This window comes from Aspergillus fischeri, genomic scaffold (genome assembly GCF_000149645.3).
Source record: "Aspergillus fischeri NRRL 181 1099437636265 genomic scaffold, whole genome shotgun sequence".
NCBI classification, from domain to species: Eukaryota; Fungi; Ascomycota; class Eurotiomycetes; order Eurotiales; family Aspergillaceae; genus Aspergillus; species Aspergillus fischeri.
This window is the reverse complement of record NW_001509761.1, coordinates 241,943-260,651: the sequence shown is the minus strand read 5'-3', so window position 1 is coordinate 260,651 and position 18,709 is coordinate 241,943. Positions and strand designations below refer to the sequence as shown.

At 49.1% G+C, this 18,709-nt stretch overlaps 7 protein-coding genes and 1 non-coding gene across 8 annotated transcripts; 4 read left to right on the top strand and 4 right to left on the bottom strand.

Moving 5' to 3' along the window:
* Positions 1 to 1,724: 1,724 nt before the first annotated feature.
* NFIA_001470 (DUF3433 domain-containing protein) lies at positions 1,725 to 5,284 on the bottom strand (the record flags this gene model as incomplete). The annotated part of the gene is made up of 2 exons (XM_001258694.1): positions 1,725 to 2,357; positions 2,468 to 5,284. 2 exons carry the CDS (start codon positions 5,282 to 5,284, stop codon positions 1,725 to 1,727), a joined length of 3,450 nt encoding a protein of 1,149 aa, XP_001258695.1.
* Positions 5,285 to 6,791: 1,507 nt separating this feature from the next.
* NFIA_001460 (polysaccharide lyase family 7 protein) lies at positions 6,792 to 7,535 on the bottom strand (the record flags this gene model as incomplete). Its single annotated transcript, XM_001258693.1, has 1 exon — positions 6,792 to 7,535. One exon carries the CDS (start codon positions 7,533 to 7,535, stop codon positions 6,792 to 6,794), a length of 744 nt encoding a protein of 247 aa, XP_001258694.1.
* Positions 7,536 to 8,642: 1,107 nt separating this feature from the next.
* Positions 8,643 to 9,890, top strand: NFIA_001450 (alginate lyase family protein; the record flags this gene model as incomplete). The annotated part of the gene is made up of 1 exon (XM_001258692.1): positions 8,643 to 9,890. One exon carries the CDS (start codon positions 8,643 to 8,645, stop codon positions 9,888 to 9,890), a length of 1,248 nt encoding a protein of 415 aa, XP_001258693.1.
* Positions 9,891 to 10,378: 488 nt separating this feature from the next.
* NFIA_001440 (EXPERA domain-containing protein) lies at positions 10,379 to 11,233 on the top strand (the record flags this gene model as incomplete). Its single annotated transcript, XM_001258691.1, has 4 exons — positions 10,379 to 10,583; positions 10,643 to 10,806; positions 10,858 to 11,092; positions 11,151 to 11,233. 4 exons carry the CDS (start codon positions 10,379 to 10,381, stop codon positions 11,231 to 11,233), a joined length of 687 nt encoding a protein of 228 aa, XP_001258692.1.
* A 1,075-nt stretch (positions 11,234 to 12,308) lies between these two features.
* NFIA_001430 lies at positions 12,309 to 12,382 on the top strand. The gene has a single exon. It is a non-coding gene; the product is annotated as a tRNA-Asn (tRNA).
* Positions 12,383 to 12,832: 450 nt separating this feature from the next.
* Positions 12,833 to 14,050, top strand: NFIA_001420 (putative oxidoreductase, 2OG-Fe(II) oxygenase family; the record flags this gene model as incomplete). The annotated part of the gene is made up of 3 exons (XM_001258690.1): positions 12,833 to 12,926; positions 12,980 to 13,081; positions 13,131 to 14,050. 3 exons carry the CDS (start codon positions 12,833 to 12,835, stop codon positions 14,048 to 14,050), a joined length of 1,116 nt encoding a protein of 371 aa, XP_001258691.1.
* Positions 14,051 to 14,496: 446 nt separating this feature from the next.
* NFIA_001410 (putative methylaspartate ammonia-lyase) lies at positions 14,497 to 15,747 on the bottom strand (the record flags this gene model as incomplete). Its single annotated transcript, XM_001258689.1, has 1 exon — positions 14,497 to 15,747. One exon carries the CDS (start codon positions 15,745 to 15,747, stop codon positions 14,497 to 14,499), a length of 1,251 nt encoding a protein of 416 aa, XP_001258690.1.
* Positions 15,748 to 16,359: 612 nt separating this feature from the next.
* Positions 16,360 to 17,620, bottom strand: gprI (putative cAMP receptor (Car4); the record flags this gene model as incomplete). The annotated part of the gene is made up of 4 exons (XM_001258688.1): positions 16,360 to 16,903; positions 16,973 to 17,037; positions 17,089 to 17,290; positions 17,364 to 17,620. The coding sequence occupies 4 exons, from the start codon at positions 17,618 to 17,620 to the stop codon at positions 16,360 to 16,362; spliced, it is 1,068 nt and encodes a 355-aa protein (XP_001258689.1).
* Between the last annotated feature and the right edge of the window lie 1,089 nt (positions 17,621 to 18,709).

Sequence of the window (18,709 nt, the reverse complement as noted above, 5' to 3'; positions counted from 1 at the left end):
GTCTATGAAGGACAAAGAGAGTGAAGGTCATCCTGTCCAGAACAACACAAAAAAGGGCATCCGCAGAGTTGAAGGCTCCCCCGACAAGGCGATTGCTGAAACCATCAGAGACAACATTCTCAACCATGCAGACGATACTACATACGACGCTCTCTTCCTCACTGCCGGCATTGACAGGTATGACTACCATGTCACCTGTGAAGACTTCGCCACTGTGTGCAAAGACCCAGCCTACATCAGCCAGTGCATCATCCAGGCTAAGTTCGAGGACAAGCACGCATCCACAGCCATTCAAAGCCATTCGAGTTCCAAAAGAAGACCAGCCTGTATCGTAAGCTCTCATTGGTACTTGTGCATTTTATCTGCCCGCTTCTCAGATGTATGATAATATACAGCGTGTCTGAATCCACATTCAGAATGCGGCATCCAATTGAGATACTCCGTACTGTAATATGATAAACAGGTATTATGCGAGGTGGAGGAATTGAAGGTGTTGGAGAGTATTTCCAATGAAGCTTAACCCAGACTGCCGGAGTAGAGAAAGCTTAAACATTCTAACAAGTGACAAGCGACAACTAAGGCAAGTCAATCTAGGACCCTACAGTGAAATTTGGTCTGACAATCTTTGATAACATGATATCAATGAAAGGTTATCAATCAGAGGATTCGTGCTCGTCTTGTTTATGGCCGCTATCCACTCTTTTTGGGACGTCTGAGCGCTTGTCCGTTTCACTTAAACCATATCTCCTTCTTACCCGGCGCTCATTCGGCCATGTTATCCACTTACTTATCGTCAAGTTTTGGAAATACTTTATGCGCCTGGACGGTGGCCTGTGTTGCATCTCTGATCCTCTCCTTATGCATCAACAGCAAAACAATAGTCGCAACCTCTTAAGATCAGTATGCTAACTGCAATCCCAGAACATGACTTGTGAGCGGCTTTTGCAACGACTCAATGAGTGTGTCCCAGAAGCATCAATTTTTCTGAGCCAATCAGTACAGTTCAAACCAGCATTGAACCAAAGTCCGGTAGTAGGGAATCAAGTCGAACAGTTCTTAATAGTCCTTCTGAGTCCTCACTCATCACGGTATATTAACCTTCCACTAGTTTTTGATTCCTAAAATATTCGCATTCTTAGGGAAGCTGCTGGCTGGGTACACTGATAATCAGAAAGGGCTCATCTACTTACCTCTAAGCCACATAGGTAGATCTGCTATAGATTATAATTAGCCTCTACTCTGTTGGGCTGTTATATTAATCTCTAACTAGCTTACTTAGCTCTCTAATAGCATAGTGGGTATAGCTTATAATTCTTATGTGTTATACTACTCCCTCTTCTCTACCAAAGATTATCTTATAGACCTATTTAAGGTGCTTAGAAAGGTATTTCCTTAATCCTACTAAAGGTTACTAGATTATAGATCTAAGATTACTTAGTTATTATAATTTATATTCTATAGCTGCTTAAGATAAGAGTAAACACCTATCTAGGAGGTAGTATATAACTCTTTACAATACCTTTTATATACTACTAGGGAAATGTCTGAGTGTAAATCCATGCTATGGGTGCTAAATTTAGATTATATATTATAATTATATAGCCTTTAGCTATAAACTGCTGTTTAGTTTAAGTCTTCTAACTTAATAAAAAGGTTATAGTATGAGCGCTGCTTCCTTAGCACCACTATATAGACTATCCCTAACACTGCCATGATTGCCATCTCTAATCAATAATCCCACATATCTCATCCAGCTCATGGTCCTCTTCCTTCAAGTAGCGGCTGTCGTAATCAAGCAGCCATCGTTCTTCACCATCAGGGCATAAAGACAGACCAAAAGTGTATTTGTGGCTCCTTTGCATGAGATTATCCCGCTGCTCGCTGTCCGTCATCCGCGATGCTCCCCGGAAGTCAGGCGCAATCCTGCTCCGTGCGACCCACGGAATCAGCGACCCAACTGATTTCGGGATACGCGGCCCATCAAAATTGTTACGACGGAGGGCGAATACGAGGATCAGCACTGAGATATCTATGGACAAGAGGACGATGACGATGACCATCGACGGGGTTGAGGGCATCATGCCCCAGAGTTTCGTGATGATGGTTCCGTCCACCGCGGGCCTTTCAGAGGACCGGTAACGGTCGAAGTATGTATTCCTGGCGAGTGTGAGGTAGCTACTGAAGATTTCCCGGTAGGTGGACTGGGCGGCACGGATGAGGAACTCCGGCTGAAGGGAGTCCAAGGTTGGGTTCGATGGCTCGTATGCAAAGGCCGTCAGGAGCCCCGGCCAGTCATACTGATAGAAGGACGAGTCGCGGTGTGTAGGGAACTTCTTCTGTCCGATGCTGGCTAGTGCCTGGTTGAAATGTCCCAGGCAGACGCATTGCGCAACATTTGCCCGCGTGGGTCAGTCGTAGCAGTTGCGTGCTTGTAGGAAGCGATTGTTCCCTGGTCATCGAACAGGACTTCAAATTCATTGATCTGGATGGACGGCGTACAGTACAGCGCCAGCGAGTTCTGACTGGTTATTGGGGCGGGATTCTCTGTTGCCCACCGGGCCAGGATGAAGATTGACGTCTGGCAGGGAGTGACCGGAGAGTCCACAGTGGGTAGAAGATATGCAATGGATCTCCGGATTAGATCACCATCGGTGCCACTGTTGCGGACTTCTGCCGTGCAGTTGACGCCTGATGAGGTTGTATGATTCCAGAACACCTTACCAGCCTCGCTGTCAGTCCATGAATTGTTGATCGGAATATGGTGACATTCCAGACTAGCCCCCACGCCTAGCGTGATGGCACTGTAACTGACGCCTCCGAAAGAATTGTAGTCCGATTCATTGACCGTAAGCGGGAGGAAGGAATAGTCTGGAGTGGTCCAAGGGAGTAGGGGAGCGCCAGTGGTTAGGCTGCTCAAGGTCAATCCGTAACCGTCAAATTCCACCTCAAAGGCTGGCGCGTGAAAGACGGTATCATTATACTGGGCAGAGAGAAGTCCGGAGGCCGGTGTCCTGTGCTCCTTCAGCCGGGGTTCGAAAATCCCACCGCTCAGGACGTTTAGCAATAGGTCCAGGACACAGGTAACGGAGAGGATAGTCAGAAGCAGAGGTGCACCGCGACCGCTCTTACGCAGCACGGCGATTGGAGTCTGCGAGCCATAGTTCAGTGCTAGTGAGTCCGTCGCAGAGGCCATGCCCCTCTGCAGGCGCACCCATGGTTCCAATACGCTGAGGTGGCGGAGGACGGATTCGAGCAGCGAGCTGATCACAGAGGACACGACTGTTGGACCATAGATCAAAAGGATCGTGAGGGCCAGCTCCCGTGGCGAGACGTCGTTAATATCATTCACTCTCAGAGAGCTGAGCGCGAGGCCAAAGGACACCAAGATTCCAGTCAGCAACGCGCACTCAACCAGGAACCAGTGCGGGACCAAGAAATGCGGCCTGGGGTCTTTTCCTCTTCGGGTTGCTGGGAGGGCCAAAACTTCTGAATCAAGAGGTCGACCCAAGGGAACGATATTGACCTTTCTCTCGGACGGCTTGCCCGCCCACTCGCACCGGAAATTCTTGGACCACCGGCGGAGCTGCCTTGTCGTGGCCCTATGAAACTGCGCATCAAACCGAGCAAGAACCGTATCAGATGGGAAGAGGTCAGCAATAATCCCGCATTGTGCGGCTATCGACCCTGGATCGCCTCGAAGGAAGTTCAGACGTCTTGGATAGAGAACTGCCAACAACAAGAGCAGCACAACTGCCGCAAGGAGGATACTCTCAGCCATCAGAGCTGTTCTGGAGATGATCGCGAGAGCCACAACGCGTGTAGCCTGCCTTGCATCTACCTTCGTCGGGGTTGCAGTTGGGTTGAAAAGTTTGCTCATTGTGGTGATGAATTTCTGTTTCCAAAGCTGAGTGATTGCATCCTGGTATTGGGCGACGTGGATACCGGCTGTAGAATTTGACGCTCTTGGCGGGTCTATACCATCCGCCGCTACGGCATTCGGGGTCCCAACCTTTGCAAGGGGGTTCGAGTGATATCCCGAAAAGAGAAGGTCCTGAAACTCTTCATGGGCAAAGCCCGTGCTTGTCAGACTGCGCTCAGTGGAAGGGTGGACCTTGACTTCAGCTATGGAGCCGTTGACGCTGATCAAGAGCTCGGCCTCAGCAGACGTGTAAGTAGCGGTGCATGCAAATGCAGTGGCATTGGAGGGTCCAGGGTCAGACGTGCCGTGCACATCCATATCTAGGTCAAGGAGGATCCCAAACAGGGCGACCGATCGGCAACCGCGGGTACGAAAAGCGACCGGGGCGTGGAATCGAGCCTTGGAATGGGCAGGTTCCCAGTACCGCACCTGAGAAGAAGCGCCCCGGTTTGCGGTGATGTTGCCGAGGGAAACGTCAACGTAGCATGTGGATGCTGCATTGCCGTCGCCCAGTGACGGGAACTCCATCCCGCTTATGTTCCGGAAGACGCCACGATCTGGGGGTTCAAGGTCCCTGAGGGCCACATCCTGGCAGGCGAGCTCGGCCCAATACACGGTCTGATTGAGCGACAGCAACGACGTGTCGTTCTCATCAAGGGGCATTGACACAGCGGCCGTGGCATAGTCAGACGATCGCAGTAGGAAAACGTCGTCAACAGTGATCTTCACGGAGGCATTTGCGTGAGGCCGAAAGGTCTCGCTGGATAACCAGGCTTTCTGGGTATCCACGTCAAGCAGATCTGGCCATGTCAGAACCGAGATCGACTCGGTGGTGGTCACTTCGGTTAGAACCACCACGCCAGAGAGAAGAGAGGGGAGGAAGATCCGCATGAGGATCGACAGACTGGAGGTGAAGAATACAAGCCAATGACGATTGCGAGCCGCCACCAGGGGGGCCATGAGGCCGTAGCAGAAGCTGTAGCTGGTGAAGAGCACTGTTGCAGCAACGCCTTCAGCTTTGGCTAACTGGAAATATGGCTCTAATCGCAGAACGTCGGATGCGCTAAAGTTCCACAGTGTGACGGCCAGCACTGCCACAGCCGTTGGTATGTAGATATAAGCCACCGAGACGCTCTTCGGCAGTTCGGCAGCCGTTTTGAAGATAACGAGGCCCTGATTGCGGTCCGAGTATTGGCGAAGGCACTCAAGGGCAATAGACAGGAGGAAGAAAAGCGCAGCCTGCGAGCAGAGGAAGGGAGCCTGCAACGATGAGGGCATCCAGCCCCGGTCTTGAGCTGCGGTGCCGTCATTTTGGTCCTGTTTCTGGCCCTCTGCGGACCTATGGTTGCTGTCTTTTGCGACCATACTTTCTCACCTTGGAGAAATGGGTTTCTCAATCGACCTGATGAGTAATAGCCTGCCTTGTTTCCCTGGACATCTGTTCCGTGACTCCTGCCGCATCGCTATCATCAAGAAAGGGTCTAGCATAAGTAAAGATCATACGTCCGGATTCATTACTAGGCTATACGGCAGACCCTCCGAATTCATTGAAATCTGCTGTGACCAAAGATTATTTTTCTAATCAAGGAAAACCCCGGTCACGTTAGGACACAGTAGAAGAAACTGGGAGATATGTGGTGGCTTGGAAGTACTAAGCTGAAGGAAAGTCCGTCTAGCATGATTTACTCGAAATTTTAAGAAAAGATAAATTTTCAGGAGTCTGAAGGTTCCAGCAATACAGTGAAACATGGCCATAGACAGCATAATAACATGGATAGAAGCAAGCGCTAAGTGGACTTGTTTCAGCCAATTAAAAGTCCTATTTAACGGGTTATCAGCCATTTTCGGCCAGATATTTTCCTCACCAGTCATAACGGTAAGCTTATAAGCCTATGGCAAAATGGCAGGCTATCCTCCAGGTGCAAAGTCAGTTCTTGAGACCTTTTTGTTCGATTTAGTTGACTAGGTGTCGACTCTACGGTCCCTTACCGATCCCCTAAATGTGGGTTTTCTCCACTCATGCCTCTCGATTGTGAAAGACTAGACTTTGCCTAGATAAAGGGAGCTGATGATAGTATGTGGAGTCCGGGACTCTGCTTAGGCTTCCAGTTCCACCTAGCGGGTTTAATCTCTTCGTATCCTTAGCTTAACATTCAAAGAAAGAAAACCGCATAGGATTCGGCAAGTATTAGCTGTAAGACATCACTATTAACCTCTATATCTATTGGAGAGGCACCTTAGTAGACTGTTAGATAAGTATTACCAACCCATAGCAAATGTGTCGCAATACCTATACCAGAGCACGTAGGGCTATCTATTAGAGGGCTGTTGCCTAGAACACTTGTAATTTGTGATATTAGGTAGGCCTAGACCTTACTCCACCGCTGAAACTCATTAGCTTAAATGCAATGTCCAACTCCAAAACCGCGGGGTGTTGTAGGTGCACATGTCAGCTCCTACAATAGATTATAGGTATAGATAGTTCGGTCTACGGCAAAGAAAGGATATATGATTCTCTTGGCCTCTTATCCCTGGCTACTAGCCTACTGCTCTATCTGGTGCTGCCAATTCAGCTACCTTAGGTATGGGTAATAAAGATGTGCCTTGGCTGAACAAAAGCTTGAATGACCATGAAACATATTCTCTTATACTGACATACATGGACGTATGATGTTTTTTGAGGAGTTCATAGCTGCAAAGACTGTAATGCATTTCAACGCAAAATGAAGACCCCCTTGACAGGTCGCAGTAGACCTGAACCAACTTCAGACGATGGGATGAAGGACAGTCTTCGTCCGTTGCGCCGAAATAAGTTTCCCAGGCAACCCTGGTTGTCGAAATGAGAAGCTCAACTATTGCTAACATCGACGCTCTAGTGAGAAACACGGATTGCAAAGAAGTGAACCTCCGTGGGACCATTTCCCTGGTTATAGTTGCCAGCCTTGAAGTAGCTATCGGGGTTATCGAGGTCAAAGGTGTCGAGTGTCTGGAAAGCCTGGCCATTGAGGCTAACGGATAGAATACCCTTCTCGTACCGGATTTCGTAGGTGAATCTCTGGCCTACAGGGACGTGGCCGACAGTGAAGGTATCCTGTCCGCAGGTGCGGCATCGGTTGACACCCATGGTCAGATCACCCTTGGAACTATAGTAAAGCTCGCAAACGGGCTTCGTGGAGATGGAGCCATCGATGTGGATCTGGCCAACCACAACTCGGTCGTCCGTGATTTGCTTCACGAGCAAGTCGCCAAACAGCCGGTTCTTAGAAGCAGAAGGACTCCACTTGGAAGGGCTATTCTCACGCAGCTCTGTGCGGCAGTGTTTGCTGTTGGGGGTCGTAACACAATCGGTGGTTGATGTAGAGCCCGGGACCGTCATGACGAGGGAGCCATCGTCGGGGCTGGTAAAGAAGTATTCGGACTTGTAACCATTGCAGCCCTTGAGCTCAGAAGCAGAAACCTCGTCTGGTGACCCAGCCTTGCCAGTTGGAAGCTGTAGTTTCCACTTGGATAGGTCAAAAGTACCACCAGGAGCGCAGGCTGAGCCTTGTGCCATGGTCATAGGTGGGAAGTGGACAAGGGCCAAGAGAGCGATAGGTATGAGGTTCTTAATCGTCATGGTGTTTATTTTGAATGATTACTGAAAGAAGACAAGCAGTAAGGATGGATCTCAGAGAATTGTTGGAAGAAGACAACTGGTGAGTGTAGTGCTGGATAGAATTTCTTCTCAAAAGGTCGAGTTATTCTGAGGTCTCAAATATCAATACCTAGCCAGTATATCTGTATGCTCGAGACTCGTCCCAGCAGTTTCAGGGTCCTAATGTCGACATCATACAACCCTACTTTAATTAAAGCAGCTTTCCTGGCGCACTACCATTCTGGAAGGGATCATCGTTCCTCAGCGGCTCTGAAGCCCGACACGGGAGATATGTGACAGGTGGGACAATACCTCGCAGACGGATTATCTCGTTTACGTCAATAAGAAAGAGCGTACGGATCTGTTTACTCTATGACACCTCTCATAACACAAATGATCTGCAATTTTCTTGCCCGCAAGATGATTTTCCACCAACTGAGTAATCTGAATCAACAAAGCTTCTGCTAGCCGCGCATAAAGAAAATATTGGCTCGGGGGTGCCGACGATCTTGGGACTAGCGGCAATTGAATCACTTAGCTAAGTCTAAGGTTACATTTGGGTCGATTAGTCGTATAAGAAGGTATGATAGCTCCTGCGCCATGTCCGGGCATCAACCCGTCAAAAGGGTCATGGCTCCCTGTCACCCAAGTGTGCGGCAGAGGACTTGCCCTTTCCGGTAAGCACTTCTTCCCCCGCTTCCCCACGGTCCAGAACCCCGGTTTCTCCGCACATGCCGGCAGCTACAAGCCTACAGTAGCCTCTAAGAATAGCCCTAAGTGCCGATGCGGATCTGGCACCTCAATTGCCGTTTTCCCTGTCCTCCTTTTCCCTGATCGAGGATGAGTTGCCTACCCACGTTTATGTCTAGTTGTAGTTTCTCTGCCGTAATTCAAGTAGTGGAAAAATGTATCATTTCATTGTCAGTCAGTCTATCAGCTTCCACCAACCATAAGCATGTACACTACGAGCTGGAAAAGGACATAGAGCTATATTTATGGAGCTAGACGCAAGGTTGGCTCAAATGGAAACCAACTCATTGATTCTTCAGATACACCTGTTGACTCGTCTACTCCGTGCCATCGTTCAAGATGAAGCTCTTTCAGATCTCCTGTCTCAGCCTCTTCGTATCACTCTCTAGCTCCCTCAGTCTTCCCAATGGCCACGGTCGTCACGACATCATCCCAAAGACTGTTGTGATTGACGGCGCCCGTCTCGTTGAGAATAAACTGCGCCTCCGAGCTGGCGATGCGTCACTCACAGCCGCTCTTGGTCATCTCACCACTGAAGCTGATAGCTGGCTGAGCCAGGGCCCGTGGACTGTGACCTCCAAAACGCAGGCACCACCTAACGGCACGATCCACGACTACGCATCCCAAGCACCGTACTGGTGGCCCAGTAATACCACTGATGGCTGTCCCTACGTAGACCGGGATGGCGAGCGCAACCCCGAAGTCGAAAAATACCCTGATCACAGCGGACGTGATTCGATGTTTAGATCCAGCTACATACTATCTCTCGCATGGTACTACACCGGCCAGGCGAAATATGCTAAACATGCCTCGCTTATTCTGCAGACCTGGTTCATCGACCCCGCTACGGCAATGACGCCTAACCTGCGCCACGCACAGATCATCCCTTGCCGCAATGACGGCCGCTCAATCGGCATTATCGACTTCAGCATGGAGTACACCAACGTTCTGGATGCAGCTGCCATCCTTGCCTCGACCAATGCTCCCGGCTGGACAAGAGCAAATCAACGAGCGTTCATGAACTGGAACCGTCAGTTTCTCGACTGGCTAGTCAACTCGCCTTTTGGCAAGGAAGAGGCAGGCCAAGAGAATAACCACGGCACTTTCGCCAACATGCAGATCGCGGCGCTTGCTCTCTTCACCGGAAACACATCTCTCTCGAAAAAGACATCCCAAGGAGCAAAGTCTCTCATCGACGTCCAGATCCGGCCTAATGGCTCCCAACCGATGGAGCTCGCGAGGACGCGTAGCTGGCACTACTCCAATTTCAACCTCGGAGCACACCTGCGCTTTGCGCTTGTCGCCAAGAAGGTCGGCGTAGACCTGTTCGGTTATAAGGGTCCCGATGGACAGAGTCTGTTTGGAGCGACGAATTTCCTGTTGAGGGCGGCTGTGGAAGGGAGGAGCGCATGGGGATTCGAAGAATTGGAGTTTAAGCCGTACGCGGCAACTGATAATGTACACGCAGCAGCTGATGCAGGAGACAGTCAAGCCAAGGCAGTTGTGCCTCAGCTTCCTCCGCCGCCGACTGGGGACATTTACCTGCTTAGACCGGCCGCCGAGCAGTTGGATAATATTGCTGGCTAGACCACCATGAGAGGTGAACAGACATCTAGTGATTTTATTTGGACTCGAGAAGCAAAGCGCCTTGGAAAATAAAATTGAGGGACCGATATTAGCTATCGAGTCGTAGCTCTTGGGTCTATAGTTAATAGAGCCGTGTTGGTAAATTGAACTGATCCAAAGGCACTCCCCGCAAAATCCGCCATTTAAGCATTAGTGGTAAAAGGAGCACACTATTATTAACCAGATAAACCATCTCCCTGCCGGGCCAAGCTTTTTCTTGCCCCTGCTTCAGTGGTCTGATCTGGCAAGTTCGGCATCCGAGCCGAAGACTCGGGCTCCGCGGACTGCGGTTGAAGATGAGGTCCAAGTTCGATAAACCGGTTTAGTTATTTAAACAAATCGCAGATGTTGTTTTGACAGTAGTCGTACGATCAATTGAAGTACTTGCAATAGGTCCCAGTCCTGTTCCAACATTGTACTAGGTTGAGACGCCGCATAACCAGTCGAATATGACAAACATGATTCCCCATCATTATTACCCACCTACTATTCGTCTGCCGCATTATTCAGCCAACGAGACTTCGGTCTTGTCATTGATTACTCAATTTGGATTTCTCTGGGCCGCTGTACTGGGGATAGCCTTCATTGTCATTCAGCGAATGCGACCTGCTGTCAGTCGGTCAGATCAACTGTCTTTTATATGGATGTGCTTGAGTACGTTGCCCTAATTGGATAGATATTGAATCGGTGCTGACGAATATGGAAATAAATAGCGGGCTTCATCCATCTATTCTTTGAAGCATACTTTGTTATCCATCATGAATCCCTCGCCGGCGCCCAGGAATTATTCGGCCAGTTATGGAAGGAATACTCCCTCTCTGACTCGCGTTACTTGACCTCAGACGCATTCCTTGTCTCCATGGAGGCAGTCACGGCGGTATGTTCTGAGATCACTAAAGTCAGCCAGCTTAAACTAAGTTGCCCATAGTTCTGCTGGGGACCCCTCGCATTTTTCATTGCATATTGCATCGCAGTCCAACATCCCCTCCGTCATGCCCTCCAGCTCATTATGTCAACGGGACAGGTCTACGGGGATGTTCTTTACTACGCCACGAGCTTGTTCGACCTCTATTTCCATGGAGTGACGTTCTGTCGGCCAGAAGGCTACTACTTTTGGTTCTACTACTTTTTCATGAACTTTATTTGGATTGCGTTTGGCTCCTGTTCGTCAGCCCTGAACTATGTCCCTGCAGTATCTTGTTGATTACTGATGTTTCACAGATCATGTGTACCAAAGTGTTGTCGAGATCGCTCGTGCTTTTCGAAGGCTCGGAGAGCTTGATCAGAGACAGAAAGGGAAATGATGCGACCGGATGAGCAGCAACTTGATTGTTGGTCAGTGGTAGATATCCGGTTGAATGACTATCTAAAGAAACATAACGTTGCACAATATTCCACCCTGGTATAAGTTTAACGCTTTCAGGGAACCGGAATCGTGCTAGGCAACGGTAGCCATAGCGGCCATTACTAGATAGCCTACTATATATATTTAAAGAGAACCCAATTAATGTCTAGTTCTCGCTGAGTTATTTTGGACTAATCAGATTTGTCATAGGTTGGTATAACGTAGCTAGTTTGCACGGCACTGATACATAGATACACACATGCATGATGCAGTCAGGACTGTCAGCATTTCGAGCTTAAGGACTGATTGCAACGTATATTTAACTACTCTGGTTAATTCTAACGGAAATCGTCTTCATTCAAAAATTTATTTGCAAAATATGCGAAACCAAAGGCTCTCAGTTCGTCATCGACAGTGTACGAACCTATGCCAGGCATGTGTGTCAAGCAAAGTCTCGCCGCTGACGTCGAGTTCGGGCGCTGAAGTGAAGTATGTCTCGCATCGAGTGCTAGTCAAACCCGAGTATTCTCTTCTTAAAATCTGAAACAGTAATCCAAGTATGGGATGACAGGACGGACAAGTAGAGGATAGAGATATAGTCCACCCGTATGAACTGAGATGGTTTTCAAGTTCTTTCTGACTTAGTCGACCTTTCGACAGTAAATAACAGGCATTTCATGCCTCGAAGGATCTTCGCACCTGGCATGGGCATGAACAGCAGAGACAAGGTGAGGAATAGGGTGTATGGTACTAGTAACCTTCAAATGCCTTAGACAAGGATACGAGTAAATATTTGTTCCAGATCTGACTGCTAAATATGTCTAATGCCGCTCCCACATCAACCGGTTCTAATGAATATTTGCTCAATCTTTCCAGTCATCGCCCGGAAACAGCTGTTGTATGTCTATCCCGATGATATTTTCCCTTTATCTTTACAAAGTTCTGTTTGGGACCAAAATGAGTTGATAACATTTCGTACGAAGTACCGGCTATGGTATAGAAATCAAACAGATAGCTGTTCATTCAACAAACAGGTCTCCGTGGCGCAATTGGTTAGCGCGTCTGACTGTTAATCAGGAGGTTGGAAGTTCGAGCCTTCCCGGGGACGAATTTTTTGTTTTCTTTTTTCCCCTCCTCCACCGGCCTCATCCGGGCGCCTTTAAGCATCCACTTTTAGTTTCCCCCCTCTTCTCGACCTCTGAAACATTTAGATAAAGTCGGAATCTAGCCTCGATAGTCCGCCAACACTATACTTACGATGTCTAGAATTATTGATTTAGCCGAGTTTGAGGCTGCTGATGACTTGGTCAATTTTATGGTCCAGAGAGATAGTGTACCTTGACCCATTGCACTTCATGGATGAGATAGATTACTCGATCGGTCGGTCGGCAAAGAAGGGGATGATCTGGAGGAGGGAGGGGTGGGCGGTCATTGATCAGGAAGATACTCTCTATGGGTGTCATGCATGTGATGTCAATGCTATTTGCAAATATAAAACCCGACACGCTGCCTTAGCGATCCATGTCAAGCCACGCACGGAGATATCTGATGTGACAAGATGGCCACTCAGACAACGCAGCTGAACTTCCCTCTGACTGCCTCGACCGAACCTCTGGAGCAATATGTTCATCCTCCAGAGACAAAGCAGGACAGTGAGTGCTGTCTCATACAAAGATACTTAGATATGCATCTGAATGTATTACAGTCAAGTATGCAGATCTGGTTACAATTGATCTGTCGGAGTTCGATCAGCCAGGGGGAAAGGAGAAGCTCGCCGCACAGCTAAAGGATGCGGTTCATGAAGTTGGTAATCTTTCCTTTCCTCAGTGTCTCTTACCTGACTACTGACTCGCCAGGCTTCTTCTACGTGACCAACTTTGGGCTCACCCAAGAACAAGTGGACCGGCAGTTCGCCATCGCCAAAGAGTTCTTCTCTCTTTCCGAGGAAGAAAGGCGCAGTTTCCGCGCTCCGCTGGAAGAAGGCATCTATAACGGCTACCGGCCTCTAGGCTCGATCGAAATTCTCCCAGGCCTACGCGATAATATCGAGTTCTACAACATCATGAAGTTCCTCCCACAATATGAGCGAACACACCCCGATGTAATGCGGCGACACTGGGCGGAGATCGAGAAGTTCCATCGCCATGTGCACGAACACATCGCGTACAGACTATTCCGCCTGCTAGCAATTATCCTGGAGATTCCCGAAGACGAACTCGAAAAAGGCCACATGTATGATTCTAACTGCGACAGCGGCCTGCGATACATGTGTTACCGTGCGCGCTCCGCTGAGGAGAACGAGAAGTACAAGAGCCTCTATTCACGAGGCCATACGGATAACGGCACCATCACCTTTGTCTTCCAGCAGCCTGTGGCGGGGTTACAGGTCAAGAAGTATGATGACTCGGAGTGGGAGTATCTGCGCATTCCTTCGGGTACGATAGCGGTCAATATTGCCGATCTACTATCCATTCTCTCGAATGGATATCTGAAGAGCGGGGTGCACCGCGTCATTACCCCTCCTGAGGATCAGCAACACTTGGATCGGTTGGGAGTGTTGTACTTTGTTCGTCCGAGTGATCGGCTGACTCTAAGGACGGTGGACAGCCCACTTCTGCGGAGGCTGGGTTATTACAAGGAGGGGATCAATGAGATCAACATCCCTGCTCCTGAGTGGACTAGGGCACGCATCAAGAAGAATTGGACCAGATCCCCGACAGATCCAAACGAGGGGACCTCTATGGCTGGGTTTAGTGTGAAGCATTTCCATGATTGACCCGGCTGGTCTTTCAAGTACTTGCGAGCACGAGGACCAAAGCAATGACTTGATTGGCGACGGAAGTTGCGTAGATTGGTTAACATTAAGCTATTTCTGTTACCATCTGAATATGGCATTCCATCCAATGTAAGTTCTAAGACTAATGCATAGAGGCTGGCTGAGTTGGCAGCTCGACAAAGTTGAGGATAGAGTACGGAGTACTGCTGAGCATACATAATGCGCTGGACTGAAGGCGTGTGTCAAATCTAAAAACTGACCGTCCATTGGTCCTCTTTTCAAGTGTGGATCGCAGCCATACAAGCTGAACGAGAACCAGTGGGACGTGGGTCAAGTAGGATCAGACCTTATTCAAGAGGGGTAATTGCATTAGTTTAGCTGCATGTCCCGCCACACTATTACACTCACCAATACCATCGCATGTTGAATAGCTCAAGTCCATCACTCTACAACTTACAATGCGCTCTCTTTGCCAATGCAATCCCCCGCAGCATCTCATTGGTAAGGATCATCAACCCCTCATCAGCTCCGATCCCCGGTTTCGACAGCAAGAAATCCGGCCTCGTCGCCAACGCCACATGCGCCGTGATGCGAGCAGACACATCCGTCTCATTCGCAGATCCTCCCAAACAGCACCCGATCCCCTTGCCGTGGCAATACAGCACCGCATCAATGCTCTGATCGACCCCGCCCAGATCGGGCATTTTGATCTGCACGTAGTCGACCGCGTCTGCATCCGCGAAATCCCGAATGTCCTGCAGCGTATTGCACCATTCGTCCGCGACGATCCTGACATCAATGCTCTTCCGCTTTAGACAAGCATGGAGGTCCGCTAATCGCTGGATCTGCGCCTGTTTGGATGACGCAATGATCGGAGATTCGATGAGGAGGGCGTAGGGTCGTGCACGCTGACGTAGCTGGCCTAGAAAATCAGCCAGCCTCGTCGTCTCCGGGAAGACGTCTCCTAGTGTACCGTAGACATCGAAATGAAGACGGGGGTGATAGCCTGGGGGAGCGCGATCCTGGATCCTACGAGCGACGGTGTCCACGTAGTCCATTAGCACTGTACCCTGGGGACCTATATCGGAGACATGCACAAACGAGGCGTGGGGGAGCATCGGGGCCTTCTTCATGATCATTCGGTCCAGCTGGAGCGTGTCATTGCGATGGCAGGAGGCGAGAATAGCAACAGGACGATCTGCGATTGAGCCGAGACTCCACTCGTGACATATCACCTCGGCGATGGTACGGCGCTGAGCCAGTGCGGTGGCTGCAAGGAGCGCTTGCGTGAGACCATACCGAATTGCGGAGTGAAGCCTGCGACCGTGTAATTCCTTCCAGGGCAAGTCAACCCGTTTTGCATTATGCCGGAAATGCGAGATATCGCAGCTGAGCAGCCACGGCTTCACCCCGGACTCGAGGATAGGGAGGTGTTCTTCAGCAATGAAGAGGGAGTCTCGGGATGCAGCGCCTGAAAAAATGACATCAACGCTGTCTCCAACTGCGGTCCCGCCGCAAGGTAGATGCAGAATAATCGAAATAACTTGCCCGGCTTGTACGACCCTTCGGAAACCAGGTGTGCGTGGGAGGATGTTGTCACTTAAAGGATCATACGCTGGACTCCGGCGAACTGCCTCGAGATCCTTGACAAAGTAGCCGGATAGGCCAATGACGAATTGAACGTCTGTAGGCTTCATTCTGCTTGATCAAGTAGATGATGTGAATTAGTTACGGGCTACGGCAGGAGTGTACATACAGGACGCTTATATAGTGCTTCGCGCTAATTCGTGATGGATTCTGATAGATTGATGAACAGAGTCAACTCTTCACTGCGCTTGATCCCCACAACAGCAATATTCCTGGTGCGGTTGATCAGAGTCTAAGATCTAATCTGGTTTTGGAGAATACTTCCATCCACAGGAGGCGGTCTAACATCATGCCCTAATCATGCAGGGTGCTTATATTACTGAGTTTTCGGCTACTGCTCTTTTTCGATTTCTGGATTTAAAAAACTAATGATCCGGAAATAACACAGGATACCACTTAGATTGGGTCTCTAACATATCTTGACTGACTGAGTCAATAGTCAATCCCCTTCTGCATCACTAGCTATCAGAGCGCTCCAACTAGTGAGAAGAATTGAGGATTAAGAATATGCTTCTCAAGAGCTTGCAGTAGAGTATGATCGTGTTTTCAATCAGCCGGGAAGTGGAAATCTGCTTAATGTGTTTGTGGTTGGAACTATATTATACGATATATACAGTATGAACTCGGTATAGGTACATTAGAACCGCCTGTCCCCGACAAAGTCAAGCTTCAACCAACCTCAGCTTCATCTCTCGCTTCCAGCCCTTCATCCCCAGTGTGATAAAGACCACCCCGTTCCAGAACCCTCTCAGCGATCCCATTGCCCCGACAGCCAGCAGCAACGGATAGGAAACATGGCTCGGGTCTACAAGGGCGGATAATCGATTGATCGTCGGGGCAACCCATGTGGCCAGCAGGACGAGGAAGAAGACCATTGGCATGAGGATGTATTGTCTGAAAGATACGTTGGAATGCTTGAATCGTTTCTGCCCTGGGGTGACGTTGTGGGAGGAGGGGTCGTTGCGCGATGGTTGGGGCTTTGGCTCGCTCGGGGAGGGATAATCATGGGCGGCGGGCTGGGATTGAATGTCGATTTGGACGGTGACAGCGACGGTGTTTTTGGGCTGGTCAAAGGCCTGATTGTTGCTGGAAATGTTGGAAGAGAGAGCGATGTGGTCCGTATGGGAGATATTGAACTGGTGCCGCAGTTTGATTACTTTGATGCCGACGAGGATGTAGAAAAGTAACACGGTTAGGATTAGGAACCTGGAAGAAGGGCCGAGTCAGCAAGCTCAAGTAGGAGCTATAGGTCCATTAGAAGAGAAGGATATATACCATATCGGTCCGTAGTAGAACACGATTCGGAAGACAACCCAGTTGGGAGATATCGAACACCAGAGCTAGAATAGTTAATATCAGCGGAATAGAAGGAGAAACAGACGCTAACTTACAGTTACGCCACCGTACATGGGCCCCTTCTCCGGTGTATGAATAAAGAAAAAGATAATCGCAGGAGTAGATACAAGGGATGTAATGATAGCAATATACCATATCTCAAGCTTGCGCAAGGCCCGCACGTCGAACTGATAGTAGACTACCAGGAAAACGTCGCAGGCCATCGCAAGAGTCCAGAGGACATCTGCCATAGGAAACCTGTTATAAAGTTAGAGCAGTTCTCCGTCCATCAGCTATCCATCGAATGGTAGAATAGCTTATCGGGACATACATCTGGAGACAAAAGCCCTGAAACTGGCACAAGGGCGAGCTGTTGCCTGCCGCGGGCCCACTTGTCGCGATCATCGTTGCAATAAAGTCAAACAAGTTATAAAATGCATTGATAAAGATCAGCCGGTGCATTGGATTGCGAAAATGCTGCGAAAAGGCAAATGTGCCGATGATCGTGATGACTCCCAGGATGGAGAGAATCGAAGCGACACGTTCGACAGTAGTCAAGGTGCGAAGTTGCGCTTCAGTGAGGGCCATGGCGGATGTGACGAGGTCATATGGAACTTGATCTCTTGGAGGAAGTGGTCCTACAAAATCATTGATCACATATCTGCTCAGCAGATTGCATGTGGCATGCAAAATCAAAGATGAAGCAGGTTAATATCAGTTCCACATGTTGGGAATAATCTAGCGCATGCTACTAGACCCTCGTCCTGTTTCTAACAGCACAACGATGCTGAGGAGGAGGGAAAGTGCAGAATATACCATTCTCTCTATCTACTGGACAAGATGAAATGGTAAATCGCACCACGCTATGGCGTCATTTGTACCCGATTTGATGTATATACGACTTGTCCCGCTCTAGCCTTTTGTTTGCTTTTTTGGTTGTCCTCGTTGGTTTTCTGTTCAGAAGCGAGTCAATCAAATAATCATCGGTTGGAGAATCATTTGGACTCCACGTAGTTCTGCTCGCCTAAGACTCGAAAACCCGTGCGTGATCTCAATTATTTACCCGCCATGAAATCGTGCCGAAAAGCTTATCAAGACCGCATCGCAGCAGCGGGAGGAGTCTGCTTGAAACACTGCACGCCGTGACAATTACAGAGCTTAGAGGCGAGATTTGGACAGAGACGCGAGAAGCGAAACTTGCGTAGGAACCATCAACATGATTTGAGATCCGTTACCTGTACGCTGATCCATGGCAGGTTTCTTCACTATGGTTGGATAACAAGGCTTAGTCTAACATGAACCCTGTTCTAACGTCATTCATGGCGCTGCTTCTGTCATACTTCTGACCGAATCTGATTCAAAAGTCGATCTTGGCAACCCCTGACATGATGCGTCATCTTGATCAACAAGCATTCAATGGCCTCTCTGTTCCGGCTGCCGCGGAACCCCAAAATTGTCGGAATCCATGGCAGCTCCAACGGTTATAGCCTCACAGTTTATGTGGGTCATATTGACCATCCAGGGCCAAGTAAACGCGACTGAAGAAAAACAGACTGACGCGCTATCATTTAGCCTTGAATTCAGGGTTACTGCTTGGTTTTGATTCTGTCAAAATGACCAGAATGGTGCATCCGCACAAGTCGGCCAAGATGAATCCAGGGTCTTGTTCCTCCAGTT